The sequence below is a fragment of the Falco peregrinus genome, chromosome 5, assembly GCF_023634155.1.
Source record: "Falco peregrinus isolate bFalPer1 chromosome 5, bFalPer1.pri, whole genome shotgun sequence".
Taxonomy (NCBI): domain Eukaryota; kingdom Metazoa; phylum Chordata; class Aves; order Falconiformes; family Falconidae; genus Falco; species Falco peregrinus.
The window spans coordinates 63572829-63588523 of record NC_073725.1 but is presented as its reverse complement, the minus strand read 5'-3'; the positions used below and the strand labels follow the sequence as shown (position 1 = coordinate 63588523).

Genomic DNA, 15695 nt, shown 5'->3' with positions numbered 1-15695 from the left:
GCTCAGGGATCTCTTCCTGCAGCTGGCTCCCTGGCTGCTGGCAGCATCAGTCCGTTGGCTTCCACACCTGGGTGAGCAGCCCTTCTAAACTCTCTTTAGTGGTGTCTGACTGCAGAGGAGATTTTTGCTGTGTGGGAGCATCAATCACCTTTCCTCTGAGGACTCCTGAAGGAGCTGGTGTCACTCTGCATCCTCTGTTTTTATGGGAAAGAGTCCCTTTGTGTCCCTAGTGCTGTGTGTAGTCTGTGTCCTGAGAAGGAAAGAAGGGCCTGAAGGCCCATCAGCTGCAAACAGTGTTCTTAATGCAGATGGTTTGGCTCCTTGGACTCATGAAAATGAATAGCAGCATATCTCAGAGAACAGGCTAAAACAAACCAGGCCTTATTTCTTACTACCAGAAATCTCCCCAGATCCTTTATCTTCTAGACAAAAACCTGTCAGGTGGTCTACACCAAGTCAATGCAAAGGGTATTTCCCTGTGAAACAATCCTCAGCAGCCAGCCATAAACTACATGATTGCAGGTCTGGGTGTTTCATGTTTCTTCTTTCAGTATGCAAAGAATAGGAATAATCTGCTGAAAACTGGAACTAAAGTGGCTGTGCTGGAGGATGGGCCTCCAGCTTGGATATGGGGGAGCTTTGACATTCCTGTGGCTGCTGCGCCGTTCCCTTCTCCAGCTCTTGGGTCTTTGGCCTTGGAGTGGTTGGTGTTCTCAAGTGCTTTTGTGCACTGCATTGAGGTTCAGCGGTCTTTTGGTTAATCAAGAGTGGTGTGGGTTTTGTAGACTATGCAAGGGTAAAGTTTGTGTCAAACACCGTTGAGCTTTGGGATAAATAGGTTACCTGCTTTTAGATGCTGGGACATGCATGTGTTTTGCCAGTGTAGCTCAGGGAAGACCTTTGCAGGCTGTGTGTTGATGTGGATGCTGTTTGCAGCCATACAGCCCTTACTGTCCTGCCTGGTGACGTCAGTCCTGTGATCCTCGCTCTCAAAGCTTTGTGTCCCCGATGGTGGTGACATCTGCTGTTGTATGTCGGTCTTCCCATAAACCTAATTTTTGTGTTCACCTGTGCACAAACTCTTGTAAGGCAAATCCACTGCCTTGGCTGTATGTGGGAGATGCCAAAAGGCTGCATGCTGGTTTTAGGCCAAAACCATCTTGGGTGCTTTCCTCCATGTCTGTGGAACCAAAGCTATAGGCTTTACTGGGATCTTGGGTGGTCTGCAAGTGGGAAGAGACCTCGGATGAAAACCACCAGTAAGCCAGAACTTCACCTTATCTGTGGCTGCCTTGTGGTGGTGTCTGTTTGCCTGTGCCCTGCTGCCTGATCTCCCTGTGGTGGCCATCCACCTCCTGGACCTGGGGTATTGATCTCTCCGGCATGGGTGGCCTCTCACATCTGCTTCCAAGACTTGCAGAGGCAGATGGGCTCCTTTAAATCATCCCTGCAGCCAGCAGGCTCCCGGGAGCACTGGAAAGTAGGATGACATGTGTGATCTCAGGGGTGCTTGTACTGAAGTGTTGACTGATGCAGGTGGATCTCTGCAAGAGTCTTTCACGTGGGCGAAGGGCTGAGTAACAGCACTGCTCTGGCTGAGCTCGCTGGGGGGGCCTGTGAACCACAAACCTGTGTGGTGCTTGTGGGAGTTGGGACAATGCTGGTGCTGAACGTTGTGGAGCAGAGGCTCGCTGGGGACAGGTGTGCGCAGCTCTGCCTCAGGTTGACCTGTGCAGGGCTGGGAGCTCGGGAGCGGGGTGGGGAGGGGGACTCTGTTCTTTGAGCACTGTTTAATACACCAATTAAAATGGCTGCATTACTCTTGGCTGCTTCCACCACCTCGTTGGCTGTGTGACCAGTTGGGCTGGCACAGCTGAGAGAAGCACAGAGATGGTGGGAGCGACCTCCTGGAGCTGTTTCTGATGCTGGAAAACCTTGAGGCTTTGCAGCTGGACATATGGTAACCTTCTCCTTGGAGGTTTGTTTGCATGCAGCTCAACTTTAGTGTGACTCTAGAAGCTGGACTTAAGGAGAAGACCCTGGAGGTTTAGTTTTGGACAGAAAAAAAACTTAGGGATGTAAAGCAAATGTTCAAATTTGAAAGGAGTGTGTTCAAAATTCTTTAGTTTGGATACCTGGGATAGAAACTTGTCAGGCAAATCAGGGATTATTCCTCTGCACCTTGCTTGTAAATAGGATACTAGATCTAAAGGTTCACTTCTTGGCATAAATAAATGTTTACCATGCAAGCAGTTATGTTCATAATTGAGTAGGAGGGGGTTTAATGCGTGAACTGATCTAGTGTCCAGTGTTAACAGCAGTATGTGTAGCTAAACACGGGAAATAGGGAAAGGAGAACAGTGTAAGTGAGCTTCATTTTTCCTCCTCACCTCACTCCTCTGGGCTCACCTGAGGAGCTGGTACTCCTCCAGGGAGGGGGAAGATGTCACATCCCAAGGAATCAGCTGGACTCAGGGAAGCTGGTAAGCTCATGTTTCCCAGCCAGAAATGGAAAAATATGGTTCTGTAACAGAAATGAGCAGACTTGCCTGTGGCCAGGCAGCTCCAGTGCTTTCTTGTGTTACAACTCCACTTGGTTTCTGCACTCTGACACCTTTTTGATCTCTGAATTTTGGCAAGACCCCCTGGAAACTGTGGAAAACAGTAACTCTCCCTCCAAAGCGGGCTGCAGGGGCCATGAAGGCTGCAAATAAGCTGATCTTGCCACCCTTTTGCCCCACGAATATCAGTTAAGTGCTAGAGATGAAAGGCATTAGGCAGTGCTGACACTGTGCCCCTTGAAGACCCTCCTCTGACCAGCTGTTTGGTGGGTGCTGCTGGTACCAGCAGAAGGCTGTTTGCTACCGCTAGCACCCCTCCATATCAACATAATCAGAGGAGAGGCAGTGGGGACATGCCAGGTCTGGATTGCTCCAGCCAGAAGTCATTGGCTTCTTGCCTCTTGCCCACAGGGCTTAAATTTAACTTGGAACTTAATCTGGGTTTGGATAAAAATGTGTCAGGTAAATCAGGGATCGCTCCCCTGCACCTTGCTTGTAAAGAGGGTACTAGATCTAAAGGTTCGTTCCTTGGCATAAATAAACATTTATTGTGCAAGCAGCTGATGTTAATAATATTGAGTAGAAGGGGGCTTAATGTGTGAACTGAAATGATCTAGTGTCCTGTGTTAATGGCAGTATTCGCACCTAACAATCTAAGATGGGCTTAAATTCTGTTCAGTCCTGCAGGTGTGGATTCCTGAAACCAGGAAGGGACGTGGCAAGAGGTTAAATCAAGCCTGTGACCTGTTATTTCATGAGATCCTGAGCTGCTTGTACCACAATATGAAATGACTTGGGGTAAAGCCCAAGGAAGCACTGCGCGTAGAGGAGGATGAGGATTTAGTCGGAGGCTGTGATGCCTTCCCTTCCCTCTTGAATTCAGTGTGAAGCTGCTTGCTGGGAAGTTCCACTACAAACTGCTAAGCTGAGTCAAGGCGAGCCTCCTGCATGTCTCTGCCTCCAGCCTCTTGCTCCAGATGTATCAGCTCAGTCTGGCTCAGCTGCATGCCCAGAGATGAAAGCTTGGGTGGAGGGCTGAGCCGGGTGTTAGGAATCTCTTTGGGAGGAGGAACAAGGCTCTGCTAAAAATAGCTGGGGAAAATTCCTTTCCTCTTGCTGTAGAGGAAAATCCTGTCAGGGAGTCTGGAGCCTGGCTTAGCTGGCAAGGCAGTCTGAAATGTGAAAACTGGGAGCCGAGCCTTGTTTTGTAAGTGGGTTTTGTGCAACTGTTGTCCTTAGTCTTGAGCTGCTATGTTATTTGGGATTTTTTAAGATGGATGTGGGCGCCAGCTCACTTTTTAGCAGAATTGTGTTTCTACATTACTTAGATTTAATAACGTGTGTGTTTGAAATCAAATGCAGCGTTTCTGGCTGAAATACAAATTTCTTACTTATTCCACACTGGTGAGTGTCAGCTCCACACCAGCCAGCTGGGAGCTGGGGAGGAGTGAGAGGTCCTGAGGCCAGCAGGAACCCCTTGTTCCTTAACTTAGCCCAGTGAAGGTGAAGCCAGGCCTTGTGGAATTATGTGAGGGGCTGTCCCACCAGAAAACTGCTGGGCAGAGTGGCAGGATCGCCTCCAGAGACTTCCCTACAAGCTGGTCAAAATGATCTCCAAGAAGATCTTTGCGCTGGCTGGGTTGGAGGAAAGCTGTGGCAGTTAGAAGGGGGGTGGATGATTAATGTGGCACAAATGGAGCTGGAAAACTGCCTGCAGGGTGGGGTGAGGAAGGACAGTGACCTCAATGAGAGCCCCTCCTTCATGCCCTAGTGGGTATGAAGCTATTTTTACCTGGCACTAAAAAGCAGGAGTTGCACCTTATCCATTCTGCAGGCAAGGCTGCAAGAGGACTGTAGCCTCTGCATCAAAGGAATTGAGTTTTATCCCTTTTCTGATGCCCAGCATGCTGGGTTGTGGTCTCAGATGTTTAGCTCTTCAGAGAGAGGAGGGGACACTGCTACAACTGCCCTTTCTGGCGGTCAGCTTGCAGTAAGGTGTTGCACCGGAGAAGCTGCATGAAACAGATGGAAAGCTGAACGTCGCTGGCTTTGCCAGACACAGGAATAGAGTTGTCCAAGAAGACTCCACAGCACGATGTAGTAAGAGCTGCAGGTCAAGCTGCAGATCCCCAGGTGATCCTTTGCATCCTCCTTGCTTAGATGTTCCCTATGCTTAACTGTCTAGTTCAGGCACAGGTAGATCTCACCCATGAGGAGGCTGAAGTCTGCAGCAGCAATGGAGACTCCGCTGCCTGGATGATGCTCCTGTAGATGGAGTGTGCTCTGCCCACTGTGGAAGCCACCAGAGGACGCTTGTGTACGTTGTTTCTCACTCCACATGCAAAGCTGTGGCTAAGCACCTGGACTAATGCAGGTGAAGTTTGAAATGCTGTTCTGGCCAGCCTGCTGCTGATGGGGGACACTGTGCATGGGCTGCAAAGATCCTTTACACCAACAGTCTCATCCTGGCAAGCATCAGTGGAACTCAGCATGATGAGACAAAGTCGAGGGCACTTTGCAGTGCCTCTGTGCTATGTTCAGGTGCTGGAGTTGCAAATCTGGCTTCGGCATCCTCCCAGTGCTGAGGGAGCAGGGTCTGTGGCTGTGACCGTGGCTTTGCAGAGAGACAGAAGCTAGCAAAGGTCAGGAGGATGGGTGGTATCCAGCCCTGCAATGCCTACCCTCCTCTGCATAGTCTTGGCATCTTGCCTGCAGCTTTGGTCTTGATTAATTTTTGACTCTGTGCCTGGCATCATTATCCAGAACCCCCCTCTGAAATCCTTGCTGTAGCATTTAGCTAAAGCTGATAAAAAGCTGAAGCTGTTCTTAGCTTGCAGCTTCATAAAGGAATCTCTTGAATAATAGTTTGATTTAGTGTTTTAGCATCCAGATATCTTTGTGGGGAGGAGAGCAGCTCTTCTGCAGCACTGTTGTTGTGCCAAGTTCAGCATTGAACCCAGAGATACCCTGTCTGGAGTTTCTCAAAGTGAATGCCGACACATCCTCATCTTTCTGCACCTCCTGTGCAAATCAGTCCCCCAGTGCCAGTTTACTACTCCGTCAAATGCTTCCTGTTGACAAAAATGGGAGGAAGGTGGAATAAAAGGGCTGTGGGAAGATGTTGCCAGCTGGTGTGCTGTGGCATTGATGCTCTGAACCTGGCAGTGGGATGAGGAGGAAGCAGCAAGGGGCATGTAACAGGAATGTGTCCCATGGGTGATCTTCAGTCCAGAACCCCATGGAGCTTTGAGGGGGTTCCCAAGCTGGCTCTGTGGCTCCTGTGGAGCTGCTGAGCTCTCGGTGTATTTTTCCTTGCAGTGGTGGGATCTGAATGGTGCATTTGGGGGTCCTGGGCACCAGCCCATCTTATTGAAAGCTGCTTTCCTACTGTGCATGTCTGCACCAAATGTTCTGCTATGAAACCATCTCAGTGGAGTTAAGCGTGTAGAGGGCCCTGCTCTTGCTCAGGGCTGTGGCTGCTGGCAGCAGGCTGGATGCTGTTGCTGGTCAAAACAACGGTAAAACTGCTTGGCTTTGCTGTGTGCATTGCTGAGCTGCTTGTAGAGCGTGAATTCTGGCTTGCGCTCTGACTGCCATCTAAAAGCCAAACATCTAAGGCAGCCTCCTGAGCAGCTCGGTCCTCTGTGTAGCAAGCATGGGAGTTCACATACGTAACTGGCTGCTTTGGGGAAGAGCTTGAGTACTGGCAAAGTCAAAATAAACCTAATTACAGGGACGGGATGATCTGGAAAAGGTCACATCTACCTGAACATCGATAGCTGCTCCCAGTACTTGGTTGAGGACCAGAAAAGATCTTGGTAGGCTCCAGGGTGAGCCAGCAACATGTCCTCATGGCAGGGCTGGCCACCAGCCTCCTGGGCTCCTCTGGGGCAAGAGGTGATCCCCTGGAGCACTAGGCTCCTGGTACAAGAGACTGGGGTATACTGGAGCATGTTCAGCAGATGGTGAAGGGCTTAAGGCATCTCTTGTATGAGGAAAGGCTGAGAGCTAGGACTGCTCAGCCTGGAGGAGAGGAGGCTTGAGGGGATTTTATTAAAGTATATAAACACCTCATAGGGGGAGTGAAGAAAGGAAGGAGGATCTGGGCTCTTTGCAGTGTCAGAATAAGAGGCAACAGGCACAAACTGAAACACAGGGACTTGTATTCAAGCATAATAAACCTTCTTTAATGTGATGATGGTCAAACACTGGATGAGATGCCCCACAGTTCACAGGTTCTCCATCCTTGGAGATGCCCAAAGCCTGACTGGACATGGTCCTGGCCCTCTGCTTCCCCCGAGTACTCCTGGCCAAGCCTCTGTGCCTGTAGGTGCACGATGCTGCCATACAGACCCGGATGTTGACGTTGGAAGGGTGAGGAAATCTGGCAGTTACAGGCTGTGCAAGGTCTGCAGCCTGTTCCCGAGGCAGCAGGGCATTTGCTGGGATTTAAGATGTTTTTTTAGCAGCTGGTGCTGTAATTCCATCACTGCCAGGTCATGAGGAGAGCTGGTGGTCTATTGTCTGAGAGGCTTTGCACCGGGCTGGAGGGAGCTGCTGAGTGTTTCACCACCTGGATGGGGACCCACCTTGGTCAGGCAGAGAAAAACAAGGCTGTTACGGCTTCCCTCTGCCAACAGGCTGAGGAATAGGAAGTCATTTGGAGCTAAATCTCTGCTTCATCAGGATGTACCTGTGGTAGTTTGCAGCTTTGTGTTGGGTGCTTGTGTTTGTGCTGAGGTGGTGTGACGGAACAGCAAATGCGAAGGTTGGGGTAAACCCAGGCTATTTTCTGCCTGGGTTTCCTGGGAGAAAAAACCCAAGACCCCTAGCCCTGCTTGTGTTGTGGAGCACTTATCTGTGGAGCAAAGAAATATAAGTAATAAACCCTTCTTTTGGCAGGGCTGTGCACTTGCAGCTTTACTTTGAGGATACAGAGTATGTACTCATCATGTGTCTGGCTTTCCCAGGTCAGAATTCACACAGGTCCTCATTACCCTCTGCTCGCAGAACACAGCGGCCAGCGCTGCAGAGCCTGGCCTGGGCTCCAGCTGTGCCCAGGCGATGCCGAACCCGTAGAGCCCGTGTTTCTCTGGCATTGCCATGCTGGAGGCTGGCTGGAGTTTTTCTTAACAGCCAGGCCTTCTCTAAACACCCTGAATGTGGTTTTTCTTGCTTGGTTTCACATTTTTATTATTACAGGCACCTCCCTGTGACTTTTTGTCCTTCCACATGCACCACTGTAGTCCTTTTCTTAGTTTCCTCTGCTAACAGTAAGCTGACCCAGAGCCCCTTTGGGCTTAGTTAATTATTTCACCTGCTGCCATACCACGTGCTCCCTTTGTGCAGATACTTCCTCTGCTGAGCCTTCGCATCATCAATATGCTTGAGATTGGCTTTCCCATCTGCCCAGGAGCATAGCCTGGTCCTGGGGCGCTGCCGGCAGCTCTCTAGGAGAGCGTGCTGCCCTTACCCAGGTGAGCGTGTCCCTTTAGGAGCAGGATAACTGGATTGGAGGTGCAGGCTGTCCCTGGGGACATAGAGCATACTGGCCAGCAGCAGCAATGGGTGGCCTTTAAGAGCTTGGGTTCCCTTAAACTCCATGATGCAGACGTGCTGGGGGAGAATTAGCCTTACAAACTTGCATTCGAGATAATCCATGCAAGGGGATTAAGAAGCTGTTTCCTAGTAAGTGGGATGCTTGTTCTTTGTGTTCAGTTCAAAGTGTTGAATGTATTTAAAGAAGCTGTCCATGACCTCAGTGATTTTTAGACTGGTACAAGCAGCCAGGCTCTGAGTGAAAGCAGCACAAGAAATTTTCTAAAAACTCCCAGTGCTCCAGCTGGAGTAATAATGATCTAGATGAAACTTAAATCCTCTCTTTTCCCAAAAATGGCTTTCTTGGGATTTCCAGAGGCTGGGGACAGAGCTGGCTAGGGGCTGCAGGGGAGCATGGGATGGGTGAGCAAACTCTGATGAAGTGGGTGCTGCTGCTGATCTAGATGACTGATTTTTTTTTCCCAGCAGCAGGGGGAAGGTGCACGTCATCGGTCATCCTACCTCTAACAGGACTGGGGACTGCTGTGCTCTACGTCGAGAGAGCCCCTGTCTTGCTGCCTGAGGTGGGGGCTGCTTATTTGGGGCACCAAATAAAGTGTTTTTTGAAGTCTCCATGTTGTGAGATGCTGGGGGAGCGCAGAGAGCTTTACCGGCATATTAATGAGGTCGCAAACTCCTTTGATTTAACTCCTCACGCCCCTGGTCACCTTGAGAGCTTTCAGGGAGAGGAGGGCATGGAGCTTCCTGCTCAGTGTCTTGAAGGTCTGATGGTGGGTCAGACTGTCTTCCCTGAGTACTAACTGGCTTAACAACCTCCCTGGGCCTATTCTGCTGCCAGGAGCAGTGCCAGCCCTTGCAGGGAGCTGCCTCTGTCATCTCTGCCTCACACCTCAGCAGTGGCTAGTCTCCGGTGCCAGAGAGAGGTAGGGAATTGCAGGCAGGTCCTAATGTAGCTGGTGGAGTTGGTGAAACCCGTTACATGTTTTGTTGGCCTCAGACAGGAGAAATGGTGTCGGAGAGCTGAATCACACTGACACAGATGCAAGCTTGGGATGGTGAGAGGTTCTCTGGACTGTGCTGTGTCTCCATCTCTCTCCTGGCAGCTCATGGCTGTGTCCCATCTAGGCTGGGGGGCTTAGCCCCAGGCTAAGTCTGGTCTCCTGGGCTTTTTCGTGAGAGTTTGTCTTATTTCCATTGAATTTTCAGCCCCTGGAGCATTAGCAGGTAGCTTGGCCAAGGCAACCTCTTTTACCTGGGCTACCAAATCCAAGGAAGGGCTCGCCATGGCCAGGAGTGTCCCTGGAACCTGGTGGCAGCTAGGCCCTGGCACTCACTAGAGACATGTGCCCTGGCCCTTGTGGGTTTTGGGGGGACACTGGTGTGGCATGCTCCGCCGCAGTTTCTCACCAGCATTCTCTGTTCAAACATATATGAATGTAGATCAGGTGAGCTGGGTCTCCCAAAAAAAAATCCAGCCAAAGCCCATCTGCTGTTCTTCATAGAGCCCCTTCCCCTGCCCACTGGCATGCCTTTCCCTGTTGGTTTGGCCTGGTGGGCTAAACAGCCGTGAGACACTCTCTCAATTAGACAAGTCTTAAGTGCCTCATTAAATGGATGAAACTACTGTTTTCCTCCTGAATTTTAGAGCTGACTGCAGCAGGAAACCCTGAGGGATGACCACACTGGCCCATCCTCTGCCAGGAGCTGCCTCTGTCCATGAAATGCCAAGTCCCAGCTGGCACAAGGTGTTCATGTAACCCCTTTCCTGCTGCTTTCTCCTGACTTCAAGACATAAATGTGTTTGAGAAGCAAACCATGTGGGAACGAGCTCCTGGCAGCTCTTGCCTGTGCTGTGCTGCTAGTGCCTGGCCAGTGCCCTGGCACGGGGGACCTGCCCTTCCCAGACAAGCTGTTGTTTTGGCGGAGCCCCGCTCCCCATCCCAGTGGCTTTTACAGCCCAGGCTGTCCTGGTGCAGATGGCTCCAGACTGGAGAGAGACCGCAGGGAGGTGGGCTGGGAGATCACCTTCAGGGATTGCAGTTATGGGCAAGGAGTGGGGAAAAAAGAAAAACAAACTTTTATTTTATGGATTTTAAGGAGAGATGGGATCCTTCTCTTCCTTGACCTACTAACTAGGCAGCGTGCTGGTGGGATTTGCTTGTGTCTAAGATGGGAGTCTGCTTGATGCAAGTGCCAGGTGACTGGCTCCTGGCGGGTCTTCAGGTGCTGTGTTTCCAACCAACCTCCTCAACGCCTCTGCTCAATGAGTGGATATCACCAGGGAAATGACTAGCCTCTGCCTTATCTGTGAAATTAGCACCTTGTTTTCACTAATCCTCTGAGCCTGACTCTTGGGCTCATGTTTGAGCCCAGCAAGACTCACTTGAACACTTTGCACTCTCCCAAAGGGTCTTCTGGGAGGCCTTGGTTCCAGCAGGGAGCTCTTAACCTCATTTCCAAGCTTTGCTTCTCACAGGTGAAACTTAAGGACTCAAAATTCAGGTCCTGAAAAAGCTTTACAGCCCTTGGTCTCAATAGATGTCAGAGAACAAAATAGCTCTGAAACTCAGAGGAGAAACGAGGGTTAAAAATCCCTGTGGGCTGGGGATATCTCCATCCCAGTGCAAGTCCAGGCTGTAGCGGCAAAGGATGTTGGGGTTTAGGGGTGCAGGAGGTGGAACAGCATGGCTGGGAGCCAGGAATGGGATTGAGCTTTGAAAAACAGGTTTCTGTGCCTCACCTTGCCTCGTGCCGGGCCCCGTTGCTGATAAACCTCGCAACTAACAACTTTATTTTGTTGCTGTTGCTGCGTGTAACAGAAGGAAACTGCGGTTATTGCACTTCCTGGCCACGAGCCGGCAGGCAACTGAAAGCTCATGCGTTTGCCAGTCCTTTGGGACGGGTGGCGAGCTTTGGAAGCCCCTGAGACGAGGGTAGCAGCCTCTCTCCCCTCGGGAGGTGCTGCTGGTGAGCCACCAAAGGCTCTGTGCTGGCACGGTTTGGTTTTGCTCTCTGTGGCTGGGTACTTTGATGGAGAACGAGGTAGGTGCTGGTTTTATATGGGCTCCCAGAAATGGAGAAGCTGTTGCTCCACATTGCATCACGCTGGGTGAGGCTTCCGCCATGGATTTGGGCTCCCAAATCCTCCTTCAAGGAGAAATGATGGTCCTGTCACAGCATTCTCCCAGCCCTATGGAGGCTGCCTGCATCCTCAAGGGAAAAGCGAGACTTCTTTCTGGTTTGCTCCATGTGGATTGGGCTGGATCCGGCAGCCTTGACACAGAGACGTGAACGGAGCTGGAGCTGCCGGACCGTGGCTGGTAGAGGGGGAAGCGTCTGGGGGACTGTTGTGGTACAGCCCTGACTCCGGCGGCAGGTTTCTGCATCACTCTGCTCTTGATTCCTAAAGGAGGCTGAGGGAATGAGGTCTTCATGCACCAGCAGCTGAGGTTTGGGGTTGGATACCCTTGTAGCTGCGGGGGGGGCAGAGCTGGGGTCGAGCCCCATGCTCTGGTCTTGGCAAACAGACCTGTTGTGTTGAGGATTTTCTTTCTGGAGCCAGGAGCAGTCCCAGCCCCTCGGCAGGAGCCAGCTGGGTTGATGCTCCATTTCAGGAGCCCGACAGAAAAGAGGGATGAAATCTGTGGTGCTTGATGGTGCTGGTCCTGCTGCTGTAAAGGCAGAGCTGTTTCATGAGGTCAGCATCATATAGCTGTGTTTTCGATCCCTTTTGTCCTATAAATTCTCTCTATTTTTATCTCCCTGGTCCAAGGGACGCTTTTTCAGGGCCAGCCTGTCCCCAACGTCCTTGTAGTGCCTGGCTCACTCGGGGAGCCGGTAAACCAACCAGGAGCTTTTCCATCCCACTTTCCCATCCTAGTCCAATGGTTTCAAATTCTGTTGGTCTGCCCTGTTCCTGTAGATCTTTCATGCTCATCTACATTAAGAAAAGCCAACAGGAGAGGCTGAAGCTGCCTGATGGGAGCAGGTCCCACGCGTGCTCCTGAGCACAGTGCATCAGCTGCTGTGCAGGGAGGGACACTGCTGGGAGTAGGTGACGCGGTGATGGCACTCCTCCACCAAATATGATGTCCCATAGCAAGTCTCAAGCAGTTCAAGAGAAGGGTCTGCAGCAGTTCTTGACAGTGGTTTCCCAGGCAAGGTCCTGCAGTGGGCGGCTGCAAGAGATGAGCTCAATTTGCTGCAGGCTGCTGCTCTTTGAGGTTGCAAAGTACTCCACGCTTTTCTGAGCAGGAGCTCTTGGTTTATATTTAATTAATTTGCCTTTCAAAACCTCTTTTCTGCCTCTGCAGATTGTACAGTCCTTTTTCTTGCCGGTGAGAATCAACAAAGCCAAAGCATGGTTGCCCAGAGGGGTGGGAAGCAGAGAGCATCACTGCCATGGGGCTGGGCAGCTGGAGCTGAGTGTTGGTGGTGGCTGGGCAGCCAGCGAGGCCACCAAGGAGCTCTGCCTTCCCGCTCCACACCACGCAGTGGGCATTCAACACTGCTGTGGGTGCAGAGCCTTGGATCTGGCCGCTTCAAAGCATCCATTTGAGCTGGTAAACTTGGAATTGGAGAAGTCTGCCCACGCTGCCAGTCGTTTAGCCGTCGGGCAGGCTGGTGCAGAGCTCAGTGGGGATCTACTACAGGTTGGTGACAGTCCCTGGGTGTGCAGCGTCCCTGGGCTGTCCACCCAGCGCCGAGGTAGGACGGCGGTGATGCTCCCTCTGTAGCTGGGAGTCTGTGGGTGCACGCTGCCACCAGCTGGACTTGCGTTGGCTCCAGTGTTTTTCCAAACCCAGCGCTTAATGGTTTGGGAACTGCACAGACCTTTTTTTCCCAGGGGAGGCTGTCTCCTGGGGTGTTTAATTCTGTTTGTGGGTCTCCCCAGAGACCTCAGACAAGTTTGCAGCTTCTCTTGCATTTCCTTTTGCAATCCTTCATCAAGTTGCTCGCAGCAAATGCTTAGACGAAATATAAAATTGCGCTGAGGTGAGAATTCCTCCTGCCAGTTTTGCATGTGGCCATGGCTTGCTCACTCTTACAGCTCTTGGTCTGTATATATATTTGTATTTATCCTTAACTGAAAGGTTGGGCATTGTGACTTTGGGGGAAGAACGTCCCATTTTGGTAGCAGGCGCTTATCAACACTTGCGGTCTTTCCCAGCATGTTGCAGGAAAGGGATTTTCAGTGGAAGATCATGCACTCATGGATTCATAGCTCTGAAACCAGCCTGTCCATGGGGTGGTTGGGGCTGGTAAAACCAGGCTGCAAGGACAGATGTATGGGCTGGAGGAGCACTGGGCAGTGGGTGCTGCTGGTTCCCCCCCTTTTTGGCACAGAAATTCTCTCTCTCACCCCTGACCTCAATGCCCTGGTGTTTCCCTTTCCCTCCCCAGCCTGGAATAGTGTCTCCTTTCAAACGAGTCTTCCTAAAGGGCGAAAAAGGTCGGGATAAAAAAGCCCAGGAGAAGGTTACGGAGAGACGGCCTCTGCATACGGTGGTGGTGTCCCTGCCTGACCGCGTTGAACCAGATGTGCTGCTGAATGACTACATAGAGAAAGAAGTGAAGGTAACACCTGCATGGCTGGGGCTTGTATAAAGGCATGAGAGATCTTCCATATATAGGTGCATTTAGCAGCCTCTAAATAGGGTCTTGGGCCACCATGCCTTTGCTCTGCGCTGATGGCATCTTTCTTGCAGTAGCTGGTGTGTTCAGGGGCGTGCTTAGCGTGCACATGCTGTTAACGGTTTGGTTCTTCTTTTCCAGTATTTAGGTCAACTCACATCCATCCCGGGGTACCTGAATCCCTCGAGCCGCACGGAAATCCTACATTTGATCGATAATGCAAAGGTGAGTGCTCAGCGTGTTGAATGACCTGCTCTGCGTACTCTTTCTCTAACATCCAGCATGGGAAAAAAAGATGTTTATAGAGCTTCCTCGGAGCTTGTTCCTGGTCTAACTGGTGCCCTCCATCCTGGTGTTACAAATGTGGGAGGGAAGCCCGTTACCAGACGGTTATGAAAGGGAAAATAATTCATTAAATCAGTGTAAATATGTTTATTTTAGAGAGCACACCAGCTCCCAGGGCAGCTGACCCAAGAACATGATGCTGTCATCAGTCTCTCTGCCTACAACATCAAGCTGGTGTGGAGGGATGGAGAAGATCTCATCCTCAGGGTCCCCATCCATGACATCGCATCTGTTTCCTACATCCGAGATGACTCCTCTCATTTGGTTGTGCTGAAAACAGGTAGGTTGTGGCCGGCACGGGCAGGCTGTAGCCTTGTGGTTGGGGTTTGCCGTGTGTTTTGGGGTTGTGGGGCAGAAGCCCACAGCAGCCGGTATTGCCCATGTGTGGGACGGCAGCTGGCCTGACCAGAAACAGGACACAGGCAACGCTGGGTGAGCACAGACCAAAACTATTGGTGTCCTTCATGGAATCCTAGAACGGTTTAGGTTGGAAGGGACGTTAAAGATTATCTAATTACAGCCCCCCTGCCACGCGCAGGGCCCCCTTCCCCCAGCCCCGGTGGCTCCCAGCCCCGTCCAGCCTGGCCTTGGGCACTGCCAGGGCTGGGGCACCCACAGCTGCTCTGGGCAGCCCGTGCCGGCGCCTCGCCGCCCTCACAGGGAAGGATTTCTCCCTCATATCTTGTCTCCTGCCTCATGTTATTTTAATCCATCCTTTTCTGGCGGGGGTGGAGGAAGGACTGGGGATATATGTGTCTTCTGAGGGTGCTGTGACTCGCAGAAGAGTGAGCACACTGGGAGAGGTGAAGGATTCTGGAGCTGGGCTGGGTTGAGTCTGGAGATGAAGTGCAAGTTCATGCGCAGCTTAGAAATTCCCCCCGCAGCCTGTCCTCTGGCAACTGCCAACCCCCAGCTGAGAGCTATCATTTACTGACTCGCAGGAAAGTGTAACAGTTTTATTCTGCATTGCCCATCCTGCTCCAGTCTGTGGGGTCCTCTGTGGATGTCAGCAAAGAGGAAAAGCAAGGAGAGCAGCTAGAGGCAGCTCCTCCAGCCTGGTCCCCATGTGTGTTGGACCTGCCCTGCTCTTTGCAGCCCTTGTACAGGTTGCTGGGAGGATTTTGCCATGAAGTTCGATGTCTAAGTGCCCATGTTGAATAACCAGGGTGATACCTACCGCTTCTGACACACCTCACTTCTTATAATACCTGGAGAGGGCCTCGAGTCTGTCCCCAGCAGCTCTGCCATGTGTCAAACCTGCGTGGTTTTGGGCTGGAGTGTTTGGGGAACACTGAGCTACTTAGAAGATGTAATGACAGAGATTTACCAGATTATAAACCCCGTGACAACAAAGGACAGTCTATAGAATAAATGAGTAAGTGACTTAGAAGACTGTAATTCTGCTGATGGATTTCTGAGACTGACTAAGCCATGGAAATGAAGCCAGTGATTTACAGAGTTGTCAGAAACCAGCTCTAAATTACAGGCTTTCCATTCAGAGACTTTGGCCCTGGGCAGCGTTCAGGTAGAGTTCCTGGGCTTCTGAGAGTTCCCTCCTCCAGGGCATTTTCTCCTGGCTGTGGGATCCTCTGCTCT

At 51.3% G+C, this 15695-nt stretch overlaps 1 protein-coding gene across 3 annotated transcripts in view; it reads left to right on the top strand.

Moving 5' to 3' along the window:
• Positions 1-15695, top strand: part of CCM2 (CCM2 scaffold protein) — a 38865-nt gene that overhangs the window by 16202 nt on the left and 6968 nt on the right. The window contains exons 1-4 of one of the 3 annotated variants that reach the window (XM_027787208.2): positions 10954-11162; positions 13524-13697; positions 13896-13979; positions 14196-14379. In XM_027787208.2, the coding sequence (XP_027643009.1) occupies positions 11151-11162; positions 13524-13697; positions 13896-13979; positions 14196-14379 (454 nt within the window). In that variant the 5' untranslated portion in view covers positions 10954-11150. Of the gene's footprint in view, positions 1-10953; positions 11163-11530; positions 11818-13523; positions 13698-13895; positions 13980-14195; positions 14380-15695 lie in introns of those variants that run through there. The other 2 variants (XM_055805806.1, XM_005229555.4) reach the window with 2 other exon arrangements.